This window comes from Papio anubis, chromosome 5, assembly GCF_008728515.1.
Source record: "Papio anubis isolate 15944 chromosome 5, Panubis1.0, whole genome shotgun sequence".
NCBI classification, from domain to species: domain Eukaryota; kingdom Metazoa; phylum Chordata; class Mammalia; order Primates; family Cercopithecidae; genus Papio; species Papio anubis.
The window spans coordinates 143,437,970-143,458,123 of NC_044980.1; the positions used below are offsets into that span (position 1 = coordinate 143,437,970).

General features: G+C 41.9%; 1 protein-coding gene across 1 annotated transcript; it reads right to left on the reverse strand.

Annotated features, from left to right (window-relative positions):
* Positions 1-8,123: 8,123 nt before the first annotated feature.
* Positions 8,124-18,783, reverse strand: RBM22 (RNA binding motif protein 22). Its single transcript, XM_003900376.3, has 11 exons — positions 18,589-18,783; positions 18,100-18,153; positions 16,887-16,916; positions 16,151-16,283; positions 14,124-14,224; positions 13,866-14,038; positions 12,838-13,038; positions 11,406-11,570; positions 10,552-10,640; positions 10,230-10,361; positions 8,124-9,212 (listed from the first exon to the last, which is right to left on the reverse strand). The coding sequence occupies exons 1-11, from the start codon at positions 18,640-18,642 to the stop codon at positions 9,082-9,084; spliced, it is 1,263 nt and encodes a 420-aa protein (XP_003900425.1). The 5' UTR covers positions 18,643-18,783; the 3' UTR covers positions 8,124-9,081.
* Positions 18,784-20,154: the final 1,371 nt, after the last annotated feature.

Here is a 20,154-nt window from a genome sequence, read left to right on the forward strand (position 1 = left end):
AAAAAAGGTGAAATCCAAATAAAGACTTAATTGAATTAATAGTATGGTACCTATGTTAATTTCTTAAGTTTTTTTTGTTTGTTTTGTTTTTTTCATTTTTTGTTTTGAGACAGCATCTTACTACTCTGTCACCCACGCTGGAGTGCAGTGGCTCAATCTCAGCTCACTGCAACCTCCAGCTCCTAGGCTCAAGCGATTCTCCCACTTCAGCCTTCTGAGTTGCTGGAACTACAGGTGTATGCCACCACACCTGGCTAATTTTTGTATTTTTTGTAGAGCTGGGGTTTCACCATGTTACTCAGGCTGGTCTTGGACTCCTGAGCTCAAGCAATCCATCTACCTTGGCTTCCCAAAGTGCCGGGATTATAGGCATGAGCCACCACGCCTGGCCAATTTTTTAGTTTTGAAAAACATACTAGGCCGGGCATGGCGGCTCACACCTGTAACTCCACCCTTTGGGAAGCTAAGGCAGGCAGATCAACCTGAAGTCAGGAGTTCAAGACCAGCCTGGCCAACATGATGAAACTCTGTCTCTGCGAAAATACAAAAATTAGCCAGGTGTGGTGGTGGGCACCTGTAATCCCAGCTATTCAGGAGGCTGGGGCAGGAGAATCGCTTGAACCCAGGAGGTGGAGGTTGCAGGGAGCTGAGATCATGCCACTGCTTTCTAGCCTGGGTGACAGAGCCAGATTCTATCTAAAAAAAAAAAAAAAAAAAAAAGAGGCCAGGTGTGCTGGCTCAGGGCTACAATCCCAGAACTTTGGGAGGCCAAGTGGATGGATCACAAGGTCTAGAGTTCGAGACCAGCCTGGCCAACATGGTGAAACTCTGTCTCTACTAAAAATATACAAACATTAGCTGATTAGCTGGGCATGGTGGCGTGCACCTGTAATCCCAGATACTCAGGAAGCTGAGGCAGAGAATTGCTTGAACCCAGGAGACAGAGGTTGCAGTGAGCCGAGTTTGTGCCACTGCACTCCAGCCTGGTCAACAGAGCAAGACTTTGTCTCAAAAAAAAAGAAACATACTATGGCTATGTAAGGTGTTAACATGATGAGGCGAAGCTGGGTGAAAAGTATATAAGAACTGTCTTTGGAACTTTTCTGTCCATCTGAAGTTATTCCAAAATAACAAGCTGTGAAACTAAAGACAAACAAATCCCATAGAGAAAACACCAGGACCTGATCACTTCACCAGAGAATTGTAACAAACATTCAAGGGGGAAAAAAAAAGCATTGTTACACAAATGCTCTCAAAATATAGAGGAAGAGATAACATTTTCCAAACAAATTTTATAATGCCAGAAGAAACCCGACAAAAATGTTACAGAAAAGGCCACTATTCCTCAATAATACAGACACAAAACCCAAGATATACATGTGCGTTCATATATGTATATACACACACATATTTATAAATATATCTGTATATATAATTTATAAATAACTATATGTAATATATCATGACTAAGTTAGGTTTACCCCAGGAATGAAATCTTGGTTTATTTGAAAATCAATCAATGAATTCACATTAACATAGTAAATGAGAAAACTGTATGGTGCAGGAAAAGCATTGATGAAATTCAACCCCAATTTATGGTGAAAATTCTTTAAAAATTTAGAAGGCAACTCCCTCAGTCTGATCAAAGTTAGCTCCAAAAAATCTCCAGCTAATAACCCTAATGGGGAAATACTGCATGCATTTCCCACCAGCTTGAGAATAAGACAAAAGTGTCTTCTCTTACCACTTCTATTTAATGTAGTACTCATGGTCCTCGCCAGTTCAGTTAGGCAAGAAAAAGAAATAGGCATAAAGGTTGGAAATAAATAAATGAAATGGTCTCTGTTCACAGGTGAAATTATTGTTTACATAGATCATTGCAGAAATCTACAAAATAATTACTAGAAGTACTGAGTGAATTTAGCAAGGTCACAGGATACAGGGTTGAGACACAAAACCCAACTGTATTTCTATATTAACTGCAACAATTGGAAAAGACACTTTTTTAAAAATAGCAACAAATCACACAATTCTTAGTAATAAATGTAAGAAAGGTTGTGTAAGAGTTGTACACCAAAACCGGCCGGGCGCGGTGGCTCAAGCCTGTAATCCCAGCACTTTGGGAGGCCGAGGCGGGTGGATCACGAGGTCAGGAGATCGAGACCATCCTGGCTAACATGGTGAAACCCCGTCTCTACTGAAAATACAAAAAACTAGCCGGGCGTGGTGGCGGGCGCCTGTAGTCTCAGCTACTTGGGAGGCTGAGGCGGGAGAATGGCGTGAACCCGGGAGGCGGAGCTTGCAGTGAGCCGAGATCAGGCCACTGCACTCCAGCCTGGGAGCACAGCGAGACTCCGTCTCAAAAAAAAAAAAAAAAAAAAAGAGTTGTACACCAAAACCTTAAAACATTGCTGAAATTAAAGAAGATAGTTAAATGGAGACATATATTGTGCTCATAGATTCGAAAACTCAATATTTGTAAGATGTCAGTTCTTCTCAAATTGACCTATTTTCAACACAATCCCAAACATAGGCTTATGTTTTTGAAGAAATTGGCAGGCTGATTTAAAAATTTATATGGAAATGCAAGGGCCCTAGAAAAGGAAAATGTTTTCAACAAACAATAAATGACATCATTAGGGTGGGACCTATCCAGTATGACTGGTGTCCTTATAACTAGAGGAAATTTGGACACAGAGGCATGCACATTAGGAGAACACCAAGGAAAGATGAAGGCAGAGACCAGAGTGATGTGCCTACAAGTCAAGGCATGCTAAAGATTACCAGCAAACCACTAGAACCTAGGAGACAGGCATGGACCAGATTCTCTCACAGCCTCAGAAGGAATCAACCTGCTAACATATTAATCCTGGACGCCTAGTCTCCAGAACTGTAAGACAATAAATTCCTGTTGTTTAAGCCAGTTTTTAGTACTTTGTTATGGCAGCCCTAGCAAACTAATACAGATTTGGTATATGAGATACTAAGTTAGATTTGATTAAAACAAAAAGCTTATCCTTATCAAAAAACATCACTAGGAAAGTGAATAAAGCTGGGCACGGTGGCTCACACCTGTAATCCCAGCACTTTGGGAGGCTAAAGTGGGCGGATCACCTGAGGTTAGGAGTTCGAGACCAGCCTGGCTAACATGGTGAAACCCCATCTCTACTAAAAACACAAAAATTAGCTGGGTGTGGTGGTGCATGCCTGTAGTCCCAGCTACTTAGCAGACTGAGGCAGGAGAATCACTTAACCCGGTAGATGGAGGTTGCAGTGAGCCAAGATCACGCCACTGCATTCCAGCCTGGACGACAGAGCAAGACTCTGTCTCAAAAAAAAAAAGAGAAAGTGAATAGGCAAGCCACAGACTGGGAGAGAGTATTTGCAAACACGTCTCTGAAAAAGGACTAATACCTAAGATGTATACCTTCTATAACTAGTTAATACAAAAAAAGACACCCAATAGAAATGACCAAAATATTTGGACAGATATGTCACAAAAGAAGACATATAGGCTGGGTGCAGTGGCTCACACCTGTAATCCCAGCATTTTGGGAGGCTGCGGTGGGAGGATCACTTGAGGCCAGGAGTTCAAGGCTGCAGTGAGCTATGATCACATCACTGCACTGCGGCCTGGCTGACAAAGTAAGACCCCATTTCTAAAAATAAAAATAAAAACAGATTTTTCATCCTTAAGTTTCTCAATGTTTTTTTTTTTTTTTTTTAAAAGAAGATATGTAAATGGCCATAAGTAATTGAAAAGGTGTCCAACTTATTTGTCACAATGGGAATGCAAAATAAAACCACAATTAATTACCATTACACACCCACTAGAATGGCTAAATTCAGAAGACCATTTACATCAAATGGTGGCAACATTGTGGAGCAACTGGAACTCTCCTACATTGTGGTAGGAACATAAAGGGAAAAAGTCTGACAGTTCTTTTTAAAACCAGACATGTTTAGTAATTCTGCTCCTAAGTTTATGTATTTTTTACTTTTTTGAGACACAGCTTTGATCTGTCACCAAGGCTGGAGTGCAGTGGTGCCATCTCGGCTCACTGCAACCTCTGCCTCCCAGGTTCAAGCGATTCTCCTCCCTCAGCCTCTCGAGTAGCTGGAATTACAGGCACCTGCCACCATACTTGGCTAATTTTTGTATTTTTAGTAGAGATGGAGTTTCACCATGTTGCCCAGGCTGGTCTCGAACTCCTGACCTCAGGTGATCCACCCACCTCGGCCTCCCTAAGTGCTAGGATTACAGGCATGAGTCACTGCGCCCAGCCCTAAGTATTTATTCAAGAGAAAAGAAAACATATATTCACAAACAATTTGTACAAGAATATTCATAGTAGCTTTTATTTTCAGTAGCAAAAAAAACCCCAAACAAATTGGAAACAGCCTTGGTGTCCATCAATGGGAGGATGGATTAGTGATGGCATAGTCATACAGTAGAATTCTGTCCTGCAAGAAGAAGGAACTATATACAACATTATGGATGATTCTCAAACACATGCTGCTAGAAAGAAGCCAAATATAAAACAGTTCACACTGCATGATTCTATTTATATGAAGTTCTAAAGGAAGCAAAACTAATCTATGGTAATAAAAATCAGAACAGTAGTTGCCTCTGGAGATTGGTGGGAGTGGGTATTGGCTAGGAAGAGCAGGAGGAAACTTTCTGGAGTGATGATAATGTCCTATATCTTGACAGGGGTTTGAGTCACATGGATGGATACATTTGTCAAAACTCTTGAATGACATACTCATGCATCTTAGTCTATGTAACTGTGACCTTAAAAATCCACAAAAAAATTGAACTCTTTCATCCAGATAGATGGAAAAAAGAATTGAACTCTAGTTAATTAAACATGGCCCCTGACTTAGGATGGCTCAATTTACGATTTTTCAACTTTATGATGTTGTGAAAGCAATACAACCATTCTGTTTTTCACTTTCAGGAGAGTAGTCAATAAATTACATGAGATATTTGACACTTTATTATAAAATAGGCTTTGTATTAGGTGATTTTGCTCAATAGGCTAGGATAAGCTGTGATGTTCAGTAGGTGTATTAAATACATTTTTCACTTAATGATATTTTCAACTTATCAGGATGTAACTCTACCATAAGCTGAGGAGCATCTGTATATAAATGCTGAAATGTTTAAAGGTGAAGTCTATTGATGTCTTCAATTTACTCTGAAATGCATAAAAATGGACTGATGGGGCTGGGCACGGTGGCTCATGCCTATAATCTCAGCACTGTGAGAAGCTGAGGGAGATCTCTTGAAGATCTGAGGCAGGCAGATCTTTTGAGGTCAGGGGTTTGAAATCAGCCTGATCAATATGGTGAAACCCCATCTCTACTAAAAAAATACAAAAATTAGCTGGGTATGGTAGCACACACCTGTAATTCTAGCTACTCAGGAGGCAGAGGCAGGAGAATTGCTTGAACCCGGGAGGTAGAGGGTGTGGTGAGCGGAGATTGCACCACTGCACTCCAGCCTGGGCAACAGAGCAAGACTTTGTCTCAAAAAAAAAAAAGAAGTGATCTCATCCTATACTAGTATTTCTCAAAGGGTGGTCTTTGCTTCATAAAAGTCCAAGAACTTAAGACTCACTGAAGTTTAAAAATTGCTCTACCTGCCGACCCTGGAGAATTCCACTGCACAGCCAGGGCTTCAGCTGTCACCACTTCACTGCCCATCCAAATCTTAATCTCCCTGAAGCTCCATTCCCCTTGGGTTGCGAATTTCTATTGGCCTAACAATATCTTAAACTCACCAGATCCCATAAGGGATTCATATTTTCCCACCCCTACTTCCCAATCTCACTTTCTTCTTCCAGCATTCTCTGTTTCAGGAAAAGACACCCTTCTACTCAGTTGACCAACCCAGAGACCTGAGGTGGGAGGTTAGGGGTTACCCTAGACTCCTCTCTTTTCACCTCCATTTATTTCAGGTCACAGTGGCTCACTGATTTGGCTTCCAGAACATCTGTTACATCTCACTGTTTGCCCCATGGGCTGTCACTGCCTTAGTCTGGTTGTCATAATGCTTTACCTTCTGAGCCTTTTCTGTGGGAGGAGCTCAAAATATTACAGGCAGCAAAAAGGGTTAAGAGATGAGGCCTTGTGACAACTAGACAGAGATTAAGTACATACCCGGTTACACAGCTGGGAGGAGCTGAAGTTGAGATTTGAACTCAAGTAGTCTGGCTCCAGAGTCTGTTTAAAACACCATTACTTGCCTGGACGCGGTGGCTCATGCCTGCAATCCCAACAAAGGGAAGGCCAAGGCGGGAGGATCACTTGAGCCCAGAAGTTTGAGACCAGCGTGGGCAATGTAGTGAGACCCCTATTTTTCAAAAAAAGAGGAAAACACCATCACTCAGTATAAACCTACTATATAAACAAGTGCCTTTTTATTACTAGATTTGAGGACATCTATATTTTTATTAGAGTAACACTAGCAGCTATAACAGATAAATCCCCAAGTCTCAATGCCTTAATACAACAAAAATTTCTCATATAGCAATATTGTCTTCTAAGTGGTGATGGAGGAACCCAGGCTCCACTGTGTGACTCTGCTGTCTTCTAGAGACCATTCTGTGCATTCAGCCAGATGGAGAAAGCACACAGGACTGGGTGAGGGTTTTACAGGCCAAGCCTAGGAATGGCAAAAGTTGATTTTCACCAAGTGTACCCAGCTGTGTGTCCCAGGCAATGGAATTTGGCAAGCAAGAATTTTTGCCAAGATCTAATTGCTCATAATTCTGATTTATTTATGATGAATAGCTATTCTATAATTAATATTGTTTTTTTTAAAAGATCCATAACCAGACTGCACAAAAATTAGAATCTCCTCCTCCCCAAGAAAGCAACGTTAGAATACACAATTGGACAGGCATGTATGTATGTATGTATGTATATGTAGAGATGTAAATCATTGAATCTAGCAGTTATTAAAATGCTATCCACAAGATTCACATCTCATTTACAAATTGGCTAAAAATCCTTTACATGCTCAAAAGCAGGCAATCAAAAAAGACCCAAAAGGGTACAAAAATACTTGGAAGTATCCTACATTGCTTCACATTTGACATTACTAGCAATAAAATGAAAATTTGTAAGTATAGATTTTTAAATCTTAAAAAAAAAAAAGGCAATTTAAGTTCTCTAGAGAAAAACAAAAATTCTGCAAATCTAAAACAGGGTGCCATATGGGGCATGTCCTTCTTGGAAGTAAACATTTTAGATAAAAGTGGCATAAAATTGGCTTAAGGAAATGGCCAGGCACAGTGGCTCACGCCTGTTATCCCAGCACTTTGGGACGTTGAGGTGGGTGGATCACGAGGTCAGAAGATGGAGACCATCCTGGCCAACATGGTGAAACCGCATCTCTACTGAATATATAAAAATTAGCTAGGTGTGGTGGCGCATGCCTGTAATTCCAGCCACTCAGGAGGCTGAGGCAGGAGAATCGCTTAAACCCAGGAGGCACCCAGGAGGTAGAGGTTGCAGTGAGCTGAGATCACACCACTGCATTCCAGCCTAGTGACAGAGCAGGACTCCATCTCAAAAAAAAAAAGTTGGCTTAGCAAAAATGAATTTATAATAAATGTTTCCTTTTAAAATGACTTGCCTAAGGATGACCTTTTAAATTTTATTTTTTAGAGACAGGATCTCACCATGTTGCCCAGGTTGGCCTTGAACTGCTGGCCTCAAGCAATCCTCCCATCTCAGCCTCTTAAGTAGCTGGCACTATCGGCATGCACCCAGCTGGGTGACTTCTTAAAGTTACCCTTTATCAACCACCATACACCAGGATCTGTGCTAAGTGTTTCTGTGCACTATCTTATTTCAACCTCACAATCACCCTTTGAAGTAAGTACTAAAAAGGTCTGGGCCTTTTAAATCATCATGGAATCTAACCCAGGAATAGGCTGAGGTAAAAAAATAATAAAATAAGTAAATCATCATGGAATGGATATAATTAAAAGTCTAAAGCAACATTTAAAAAATTTACAATATATAACTCATTTCTATTAAATAACTTCCACTGACCTCGAGTTCAGCTACCAAAGGATAAAGAGGAATCTAGAAATAAACCCACGACAACATTTCAAAAATTGACCCGTTTTAATTATTTAAAAACAAAAACACATCAAATTTCCTTTACCATCTACAATTCAGTTATATCCAAACACTCTAAGACCAAACAGAAGCAGGGATGACAATGAGACACTGAAGACACACGAAGGTGAATGCTGACGACTATCAGAGTCCCAGCAGGAGGTCACAAGTCTTTCATTCACACGCTCCAATGCTTTTCATTTGTTAAAGAACGTGTTTTACAGGAAGTTCTTTACAGTAATTTCATGCCAGACACCAGGTTTCTTCAATGGTACACAGCTCCATTAAATTTGTTTCCATCCAGTTGACAGGAATAAAAAGGAATTTTTAGTTTTGTCTTTTTTTTGGGCCGTAGAGACTTAAAATGGTCAGATTCCTTTAGGAATAAATGAGGAAAAGGAGAGGAAAGAAAAGATCTGGGCTGTGCTGGTGCTGGTTTCTACTCATCTTTCTGAGGGTGTGACTTCAAAAGAGTTGAATCACACTTAGGCCACTCCAATGATTAGTACTAGTTATCTTTTTTTTAACAGGATGAAAAGGAAAATACTCAATGGACATAAAAATGGTCAAAGGTTTTTTTACCGCAGGTCAATTATTCCCCCGCCCAAAAAATATACAAAATGAACATATAATTGGGATGGTAACTCTGCTGGACATTCCAATTCACTCATCTGCTTGTCCCCCACACAGGTAAGGGGAACAGGCATTAGGCTTTGTTAGTCGTGTTATAGCAGTAACCAGATGTGTTAACGGCAGCTTATTTACGGTCCATCGATCCTTTGAACATGTGTAGGAAAGCATGGCTGTCAGTCTCCGAATGCCCACATCTGAGCACATTCAGCTACCATGGAAACTACAAGGGAAGGACAAATATATTTATTCCAAGATTTACTGGGAGTTTTAAGTGCCCTTTCTTCCACAGAGCCCCAGAGTGGAGACAAGGTGCTAGGGGCTGCTGTGTTTCCCAGCGTGAGCTCCCATCCTCTGAGGGTCCTGAGAAGGATAGTGGATTGGTCCTGGAGCCCTCATGAAAGGAGGGGGTGGTCCCATTGGGTGAAACATGTGTGGCCCAAAACCTGCAGATACGAGAGAACAAATGTGTTAGGCTTGCAGTTTCCTTGATAACCTTTCAAACCTCTCAATCTTGCTAAGGTCAAAACCATCTACACATAAATCAAGGTTGATACGGGGCTTAAGCAAATGTCAGTTCACAAAACTTGCTTCCACCTGTTATTTCCTTGGTTTTAGAAACCTTTCCCTGCCAAGTCCAAAAAACTCCAGAGCACACAAGGTATCGCCTAGTATGTCGTCTGAGTCTCTGCTATGTATCCAACACGCCAAATCCTACCAGACAGGAGTCAGTCAGGATTTGGGAGATAAGGAAGAAATCAGGCTGATGGCAAGACTGTGTCATCATTAACCTTAATGCCTGACACCAGAATGGAGGGGGTTCAGAAACCAGATTCACTTTAGAGTATGGGCTCTCTGCCACAGGAGAACTGGCTACCTGTGATTTCCTTCCACTGTTAACGCTGTCTAGAGCAGTGCTATACAAAGTGCCAGTCTTCCACCTATTTCTGGCCACTGAAAAGACAAAGAGCTTGAGTCAGAATGTAAATCATATGACCAGGCACAGTTTAGTTCATCTGACAGTTTTTTTGGTAACAAGACTTTCTCAATGAAGGAAGGGGTTCACTGATTTACATTTCGGCACAAGCTCCTGATCTGGTGGCAGACAGATGATAAACACTTTGTAAAATGACACCCACTCACAGCCCACACTGAGCAATAGTGCTCTAGGGCATCCATTAGCATTCAGTTTAGAAAAGGGAACAAATTGGTGATAGATCTTTGTAATCTAATAATCTTACTCTGATGACACATATCCTCGGATCTTTAGAAAACTGGCCCCTTTCTTCTCCTTGGCAGAGCAGGAGAAAAAAAAATATCAGAAATCCCAACAGATCAACTTTACTTATAGACTTCTACAGAGCAAACTCACAGGATTTGGACGTGTTGAACGTGATGGTGACGTTTATGAGACAGAACTTTCACAAGGATTTCTCTGGGCTAAGAAGGAAGATGGAAGTTACCTGGGGGAGGAGGTGGAGCAATACCAGGGGGCGGTGGCAGAGCAATGTTCACCACAGCTGGAGGACCACTTGGGGGCAAGTTGAAGTAGTTGGCAGAGGCTTCTTCTTCTGCCGCAGGAGGAGGAGGAAGAGCTGGAGGAGAGAACATAGTCAACACATAGAGGGGAGAACAATTGTGCAACAGTTTCTACCACCTTTACATTCTCAGAGGTCCTATTGGGAGAGCAGAGTGGCAACGAGAACAACACCTGGGTCCCGTCTTCCAAAATAGGCACATCAGGGCAGACGGAGCTTCTGAAGTCAGCAGGAAGTCTGCACTCACCTCCTGGCAATCCTGGAACAGGTTCTAGTTTGATCCCAGAGTCTGTAGTTCCGTCTTTCTCTTTTTCTTTTCCTCTGGCTGCTTGGGATCTGGGAAACACACATGCATACAGTCGGCACTTTGGCCCACCTTATCTCACACGTCTGCTTCCTAAATTCCTCAGTCCAATGGAGTTCCTTTGCTCTACCTCCTCCTCAGCACACACTTTTCCCATCAATGCCACTGTGCACAGTGAATAAGAGCAAAGGTTTTGACACCAGAAAAGACCTGGGTTCAAAACCTGCTAGAACTATCATAAGGACCAGAAGAGGCAACACATACATGTTTAGCACTGTGCTTACCACATAGGGAGCTCTCCACAAAGGCAGATGCTGCTATTAGCCATCTCTTCCCTGGTTCTAAGTTGGAGACATGTTCCCCCTTTGAACTGAGTCTTTCACCTGTGTCTCTCTTATGCAATCATCACTTTTAAACTTAAAATAGCGATTCTTCCTTGTTTTATCTTCTCCATTGGACAATCAGCCTCCAAAGGCAGAATCTAGGTCTAATTCATTTATAAACCCTGAAACTCACCTTTCATGCCCTGGCTATTATACCTGGCCTATAATAGCTAGTCACAAAAACATGAACCTTCAAAGGAGCAGATTATACAACAAACCCCTGAATACATTTCCAAAGCAGGGTTCTCCCAACATCCACAGGAATCAAGTATCAAACAGAGTGACTTTTGAAAGATCTCTTTAAAGATCCTGTTCATTTAAGCCTGTTAACCAATAGCCTCCTAGTCTCCAGACAATGACATAGTTTCTTAAAAATGTGAGCAAAATGTCACTTAAAAATAGTTTAATTCTCACCTTCCCCATTTCACATTCAGTCTGCGGCCATTTACAATCAACTTATTAAAGGACTTCTCAGCAGCCACTTCTGCAGCTTGCCTTGTGGCAAACTGGATGAAAGCACACTGCTGTCTCTGCACAACAGTGATCGTCCGGATTTCTCCAAACTGGTAGAAATGATTTCTGAAGGGATATAGGCAGAAAAAAAATGAAAATGGGAGTGAACAAAGATGTTCCCAAGAGACTGAAAATGGATTAACTTTCAGTGACACACCACTAGGCAGGTGGGCCCCAAGGTTATCTACCTAACTACCCTCAGGTCTTCCCTCCCATATCTTGTCCTAATGTGGGTGCTGCTTATTGAGAGAAGGAAAGAGAAATGAGTAAATAAAGGTTCTCAAACATCTCAGGGTTTTTTTCCCCATGGAGGAAAGGGAGTTCTAATAGGTTCCTTAAAGTCCCTAAATCCTAGATAAGGGGTTGGCAAACTACAGCTCTCAAGGCCCATGAGCCAAGAGTGTTTAAAACAAGAATATGTGACAGAGACTGCATGTGGCCCACAATGCCTAAAATATTCACTATCCAGCCTCTTACAGCAAAAGTCTGCCAACCCCTGGGGGTTGTCTAGCTCACTCAGATAGGGTTTAACGGAGACAGGCTACCAAGGGCAGGTTATAAACTTACAGGAGTTTCTTCTCCACTTTATCTCTTTGGAAGAGGTAATTTCCATTACTATCTGCCCAGATGTCTCATCTAGCCAAGCATAATACAAGCCAAAAATAATACAAATGTATCAAATGCCAGTCTCTTTAAAAAACCAACAATTTAAACCATAAGAGTTTTATCATCACAAAGCTCTCCCTCCTCTACATAATTAATCATACTTGGATGCGTGCCATCCTTTAAAACCTGGCTGTTAGGTCAAATAGAATTCTGTGTCATTATTACCATACGCCAGGATGGATAAGCACTCTTTGTGCTTTGGTTTTGAGATAGGGTCTCACTCTGTTGCTTAAGCTAGAGTGCAGTGGCGCAATCACAGCTCACTGTAGCCTTGATCTCCCAAGCTCAAGCCATCCTCCTGCCTCAGCCTCCCAAACAGCTGGGACTACAGGCACAAGCCACCACACCCGGCTAATTTTTTTGATTTGTTAGGAGGGATGGGGTCTCACTATGTTGCTCAGGTTGGTCTCAAACTCCTCAGCTCAAGAGATCCTCCCAAAGTGTTGAGATTACAGGCATGAGGCACTGTGCCCAGCCAGATAAGCACATTATTACTGTGGCACCATAAAGGACAATTTTACAAAAATTCCAGTCAGCATGATACTAACAGTAGAGACACTAAAGAAAAATGGATTTTGTACAGAATGATCATCCTTGCAGTTTTTGCAAATAAATTATCCCAGGGCAGTTAAAGGCAAAAATAACTCTTTAACTTATACCCACAAACCTTAAATCTGTCTCAGTAATGGTATCACCTAGACCACCAACATATAGTGTAGTGATAGTTTTATCCTCTGGTGGGTCCAGCCGAGGCATTGTTGAAGCCCGCTTTAGAAGCTTGTCAGCTACAGGATCATTGATTCCGTAATATCGATCTTTAATATTCTGATCAGCAAGGGGGTCATCTGGATCTGTAGGCTTCTCATGTCTATGATTCAAGAAAAAAACAAGGCATAAAGGTGAAACAAAGGTGAAAAAAATGGTATCTTCCAAGAGTAGCTACATATTAAAGTCCTAGATACACATTCTGAAGTGCCTTTTGAACTAGAAACTATGGTTTCTACCAAAATACAATTACCAAAATAGACCTAATACCAAGAGATTTACTGTATGACAAAAGGAATTCCTAGCCTCCTAAAAGCCATTAGGCCATCTAGGATGCCAAACTTTCCTTATAAATAAAAACTCTTGACATGATCCGCCCCCTCCTGCCCCCCAGAAAGGGACACATGATTACCCCTCTCTAGGTCAATGATTCTTAACACATTTGGGGTATTGTATTCCACTGAGAATCTGATTAAAGCTATGGACCTAGCTCCAGAGAAAGCACATATATTATTTTTTAGGGGGTAGGGTTAACTAATCCCAAATTTAAGAACTCCTAATACAGATGCTTGACAGTCTTAACCAAAACATACACACCCTTTAGTAGTCTGACCTTACTTTGACTTCAACTATACATTGAGAGTCAAGTGTTTAAATCATGGCAGTGAAGATGTACTTCTCAGGTAGAAATGTTTAGGGCCGGCATCCATATTGTATGGCATAGCAATTTAGTTTCCAAGGCTCGATTGTAAGTAAAAACTACAATTTATTCATGCTCTTCTAAATTTCATAGTTCTAAGACATCAGATACACCACATTAGTTGTATGACCTTTAGATTTTAAAGCAGAAACAGTTTAAGCTAGCATCTCCCATTTCTTAGATGAGAAATCATCTGAAAGCAACTACTGAAAATGAGGCTTGGCTCTTGCCTGTATGGACATTCCTCTCCTCTCTTACACTCTCCTTTCACCCAGAAGGAGCAAATGTGGGGTCGATTCCTTTTGTAGTAGGGTGTGGTCCGGGCCAGTTTGAGCAGCATGTCACTGGTAGATGTGGCTTTCCCCAGCATGCCAACTGGCCGTGTTCCATCAGAGTTAGAAATCTAAGTGAGGATGACAAATTCAAAAGATAAATTATGCAGACTGTGTCAATTCATTAGGATTTTTACCCAAAAAGTGGCAGCATACCTCTCTCTCCATATTCTGTGTATAGTACTCTTTGTTGACATCTGACTTTGGCATGTCATCTTTGAAAGACAATCCTGCGTCACGAACCTGGATGGGCAGGCCTGGTACAAAAAAAGAGGAGAGAGACCTCAGATGTATTTTAAAACATATCCATACTAACCATGCACACAGAATACATCACCTTTCCCTTCCCCTCCTTCCTATTTAGTACCAGAGACCTTACTATGTTTCTATTCAAACTCTTTAGCACCATCAGGTTACTTCTGCTACACAGCATGCTAAGAAATTGTCCAAATTCCTGAGCTGTCAGGAAATTTGATGAAATCAATGTTTTAGAAAACCTTTTAGGCTGGGTGTGGTGGCTCAGGCCTGTAATACTAGCACTCTGGAAGGCTGGGGCTGACGAACAGCTTGAGTCCAGGAGTTCAAGACCAGTCTGGTCAACATAGTGAAGCCCCATTTCTACAAAAAATACAAAAATTAGCTGGGAGTGGTGGTGTGCACCTGTAGTCCTAGCTACTCAGGAGGCTGAGGTGGATCACCTGAACTTGGAAAGGTTAAGACTGCAGTGAGCTGTGATCATGCCACTGCACTCCAGCCTGGGCAACAGTGAGACCCTGTCTCAAAAACAAAAACAAAAAAATTATAAAAGAAAATTTTTAGATGAACAAACTGTGCCCATGGTCATATTCAACTTGTAAATTAGTAACGCACCTACTTTTTATTACAACATGATTTACCTAAAGTAAATGTAAAAGTGGTTTCTTTGGTTAGTCCTACAGATCATCTGGATAGTCACAGTCATGTAAGGGTCACTGTACTCCAGGACCAGACACCTCCTTAACAAACATATAAATAATATTACATAAAATGTGGCCAGAACTCTGACCAGAAGAGTAACTCTAATGAACTTAACATACATAAACTCATATATAGTTTTCCCTTTCCTTTAATAGTAGAAACTCTTGTTGAAAAATTATCTTTCTGAAAAACAGTCACCTACTGTTTAGAAAAAAAAAATACTCCCAAAAGCAGTTACTCTGAAACAGTAGCAATGTATCAGTTCTCACAACACAATTGAGACAAAAGTCTAAAGCACAATTAGGCTGGCTGTGGTGGCTCTGGGAGGCCAAGGTGGGAGGACTGCTTGAGGCCAGGAGTTCAAAACCAGCCTGGGCAAAATAGTGACACACACACACACACACACACGTGCACTGGGTGTGGTGGTATACCAGGAGGCAGAGGCATACCAGGAGGCAGAAGGCGTGAGCCTAGGAGTTCAAAGTTGTAGTGAGCTGTGATCACACCACTGTACTCTAGCCTGGGTGACAAAGTGAGACCCCAACTCAAAAAGTAAAATAAAATAAAGCACAATTACCCTGTGAGCTTCTGGTTGGCATGGTGGAAAAAAGCTCTGGATCAAGAAAGAAGCCTAAGGCAAATAAATTATCTGTCACAGGATCAATGCCTTTTACCTCACTTGGGCTGCAGAGATGAAGGCTGAGGCCACTTTTTTTTTTTTGAGACGGAGTCTTGCTCTGTCGCCCAGGCTGGGGTGCAGTGGCCGGATCTTAGCTTACTGCAAGCTCCGCCTCCCGGGTTTACGCCATTCTCCTGCCTTAGCCTCCCGAGTAGCTGGGACTACAGGCGCCCGCCACCTCGCCCTGCTAGTTTTTTGTATTTTTTAGTAGAGATGGGGTTTCACCGTGTTAGCCAGGATGGTTTCGATCTCCTGACCTCGCGATCCGCCCGTCTCGGCCTCCCAAAGTGCTGGGATTACAGGCTTGAGCCACTGCGCCCGGCCTAGGCCACTTTTGATTAATTCCCAAATTTTCCTTAAGTTCCTACTATTGTTCAGGACTCTAGAACAGACTAATTATGGTTCTTTTCCTGGGAAAAGCAGACCACAGCAGACATTCCAAAGTGAAATCAGAACCAGAGCTAGGGTGAGAAGTGGGAGACAAAAGACTGGCTTGTAGTTTTAGGCACCTGCACACTTTCAGATCTATTGGACAGGTCAAGCATACCATACTCTAGGTCTAAGAGGCAGGTCTGACAGACATTCTTCAATTTACTGCAGGTTTGGCACACTTCAGTCTTCTTGAAACGCATGCGGACTCCAGGGCACCAGCGAAACACTGTGAATGGCCTGGCACAGATCTGGAACACAAAACAAGAGCCACAGAATGTTAATGGCCCTGATCTGGGCAATCTGGAGCTCTGATAACAATGGGGCATTCAAAAAAGGATCCCTGAATGTAGGGTTTAGAAGAGACCTTAGCAACCATCTAGTTGATTTGATGTTTCAATACAATTTTCAGCATCCTTCTCCAGCAAAAATTCAGAGTACAGAAATGAAATAGCCAAAAGGTCAAAGTTCTTCCCATCCTAGAGGTAAGCACCAATAATAATCTGAACCTTAATCTTTTTTAGGGGGAGTGGGGAGTGTCATAAAATTTTTTGAGAATCTTCTGACAGGGATGACCTTCCTCCTCAGCTAAAATGCTCATGTGGACAGTCATATACCACCTGGTATACAAACTCCTTCAATGCCCATCCACTGACATTAGAATCTCTACATCAGAGGGTTCATTTTCTTACCTCCCACATAAATAGTTGCCAACCAATGAATATATCAGTAATACATAAAAAGTTGTATGGCACTGATTTTTACTGGAAGACCTCAAAACTTAGTAAGCTGAAGGCTAATAAGAGAAAAGAAAAATGAAACAGAAATCATTACTCTTTAACAGACATACTTACTTTGCATTCCTTCCCATACTTTTCTTTGGTCTATAATAGGAAAAAAATAGAAAAGAACTGGAGTTACAGAAAGAAAAAAGCCAGGTGTCTACTATTTCCTTAAACATAACCCAAGAAATGTGTCTGGAAATCCCTGGCATCCTAGAGAGAGAGAAAAACAACAACAACAACAACAAAAACCAAAACCCAAACTTTTTTGGGAAGAGGGTAGGAAACATACTATAACAACATATTGTAAGTTATAACATCTCAAGAGTATACGGATCTGGGCCAGGTGGCAGCGGCTCACGCCTGTAATCCCAACACTTTGAGAGGCCAAGGTGGAAGGATCACTTGAGCCCAGGAGTTCCAGACCAGCCTGGGCAACATAGCAAGACACTGTCTCCACAGGAAAAAAAAAAAAATAGAGTATATTCATCTAATACTAGGTAACTGAGTGTCTTTCCACAGCCACAACTCCTAGGTTCATTTTTGGCTCCCAAGTTCACTCCCAAGAACTAACATTCCTAATGGTTTCCACAATCCCTAAATCAGAGAGGATACAGCTATGGCCCGCCCACTTTACAAAGTTTAGTCAAAAGGTAGCTACTGTAGATTTCCCCTGTGCCAATGCCCGGAATATAGTAAATGTTCTGTTTAAACAGAACTATTCAAACATCTTGAACCATTCAAACATCTTGCACATACTAACATATCAACATCTCTACGACTACACAATAATACAGACCTAACCTAATTATTGTTAACTGGTTCTAATTTTACCCTTGTTTATAAGAAAGGGGGAATGCTTAAAGAGATAAAGTACACTGGCCAAAAGGCATTTGACCAGGAGTCAGGAAACCTAGTTTTTAGTTCTGGTTCTCCTCCTATCATGCTGACATTCCTACAGCCAGAATATCTGAACTTAAATCCCAGCTCCATTCATCACTATTGTATGAAAAGACACAAACGCTCTCACCTTCTGGTCAACAGACCTATTTCCTGGGTAAATGCTCAACAAATACTAGCTATCATGATTACTCCTACATTACAGGAGTGTTACCGGATTCGTAAGTAAGAGAATACACATGACAGTTCTTTGCAAGTCGTCCAGCACTTTGGGTTAGTAAAAGAGCATCATTTTTTCTGCTTGTCTAAGAGAAACACTTCACAGTGTGCAAGTACCACAACACTGACAGGACATGAATAACTCGTTTCACACGCGATCACTCACCATTCGGATATATGGGTTTTCTCCAAGACATGTCTGGCACAGAATGGGGAAGTCCTGGTGAAAATGGGAAATCTGGTTGAGGACCACCTTCCGAAGACCCTGACACCTCAGTGACACTTGGGGCGGCGAGGGGGCGGGAAGCCAGGGTGGGGAACAAGGTACGGCAGGAACCCGAAGTCCATCACGACCCGATCGCGGGAGGGGGCGCTGTCTGCACTTCCGGCAGGCGGCGGGAGAAAAGAAAACCAGCTCGAATAGGCTGGAGGGGGCAGGGATGGAAAGGGCGCTGGTCCCGGGACCCTGGCTAAGCCCCCGCCCTTCAAGCCCGCAAGAGGATCGCCCTCCGGCCTCCTGCTCCGGCCAAAGCTAGGCCACCGCGTTGGCTCCTCCCCGGAATTCCTTCGGCCGCGCCGCAGGCCCTGTCCTGCGAGCTTGCAAGGTGCGCGGCTTCGCCTCCTCCTTCCATCCTCCTCCGGCAGGCACACTCACCGCATCCTCCCAGTTCTGCCTGTTGTAGGTGTTGGAACCCAGAGAGGTCGCCATCTTGAGAGCGTCCGGAGGCAGCTGTAGCTTCCGAGTTGGGAGAGAGGACCGCCACAATCCCGTCAAGCCCTGAGCCTAGCGCCGGGCTAGTCGGCGTCTTAATTACGCGTCCAGTGCCTCTTCCGGGGCGGAGCCTTTGCGTCATGACGTCGCCCGCTCTTGGAATTTCTAAGCTTAACAATCCGGGTGCTGTTATATTGTACCTGGATGCTTCATTTGAGTTTTTGCCTGCTTGGAAAGAAGGGCCACAGGTGCAGCTGATTTATTTAAAAATTGGGCGAAAGAATAAAGTAAGACGTAATGCTTAAGAGGCTGGGATTAAAACAGCGTTCCCTACCATTGAGGCGCTTATTATGCCAAATGCTGGGCGAACGTCTTGCGGTTCCATGTCTCATTTGTTCTTATAACCTCTCTGTAGGGCTGCCAGATTCTTATTCATTCTCTCTCTCTCTCTGTCTCTCTCTTTCTCATTACAGAACGTCTAAAGTTGAATTTCAGATCAACCGCGAATCGCTTTTTAATTATAAATATACTTGGTACCTACTTGTACTAAAGTAGGATTCGTGGTTGGTCTGAAAGTCACATCACTTAACCAATCTTCCTGTATTTTATCTGGTAACTCTACCCTGTAGGCAAGTATGATGATCCCTCTTTTATAGAAAAGAAAACAGGTTTAGAGAGATTAATCTAATCTCTCCTGATTTAGCTCCTAGTTGTGGAGCTAAAAAGTGGTGAAGCCACAAATTCAAAGACATTAGTACTGTTTCATTTCCAGCTTCTGAAATGACAAGGGTCTTATGAATAAACATATGCATTATTTGATTTTTGGAATAACTCGTAACCACTCCGCCAATATTTTACGAGTTTCAAGCCATTCTGGTACCACTTTCATACTTAATGGGTCATCAAACTACCTAACATATTTATTTAAATCACCTCAGGAAAAAAAGGTTGATTTAAGTATAACTTCACATAAATTTTTATCCTTTTTAGTTTTGAATTTTTTACATACATTCACTACAGTCAAATATGGAATTGTCTATCATCCCCAAAGTTCCCTTGTTTCTGTAGTTAATCCACTTATCCCTATACTCAAACCATGGCAATCACTAATTTGTGTTCTGTCCCTAGTTTTGCCTTTTCCAGAATGTCATATAAATGGAATCCTACATAGCCTTTTGGATCTGATTTTTTTCACTTAGTATTTTGTAGTTGAGATTTCATCCATATTGTTACATGTATCAATAATTTCTTCTTTTGTATTACTGAGTAGAATTCCATTGTATGGATATATCATACAATTCACTTGTCAGTTGCTGGACATTTGGGTTGTTCCCAGATTTTAGTGAATATAAATAAAACCATTATAAACATTGACATACAGATCGTTGTATGGAGATCGGTTTTCATTTTGCTTGTGTAAATACCTTAGAGTGAGATTATTTGTTCATATGGTAAGTATATCTTTGCCTTTATAAGAAAGTCCTTGGGTTTATCTGAGCTTCTTGGATC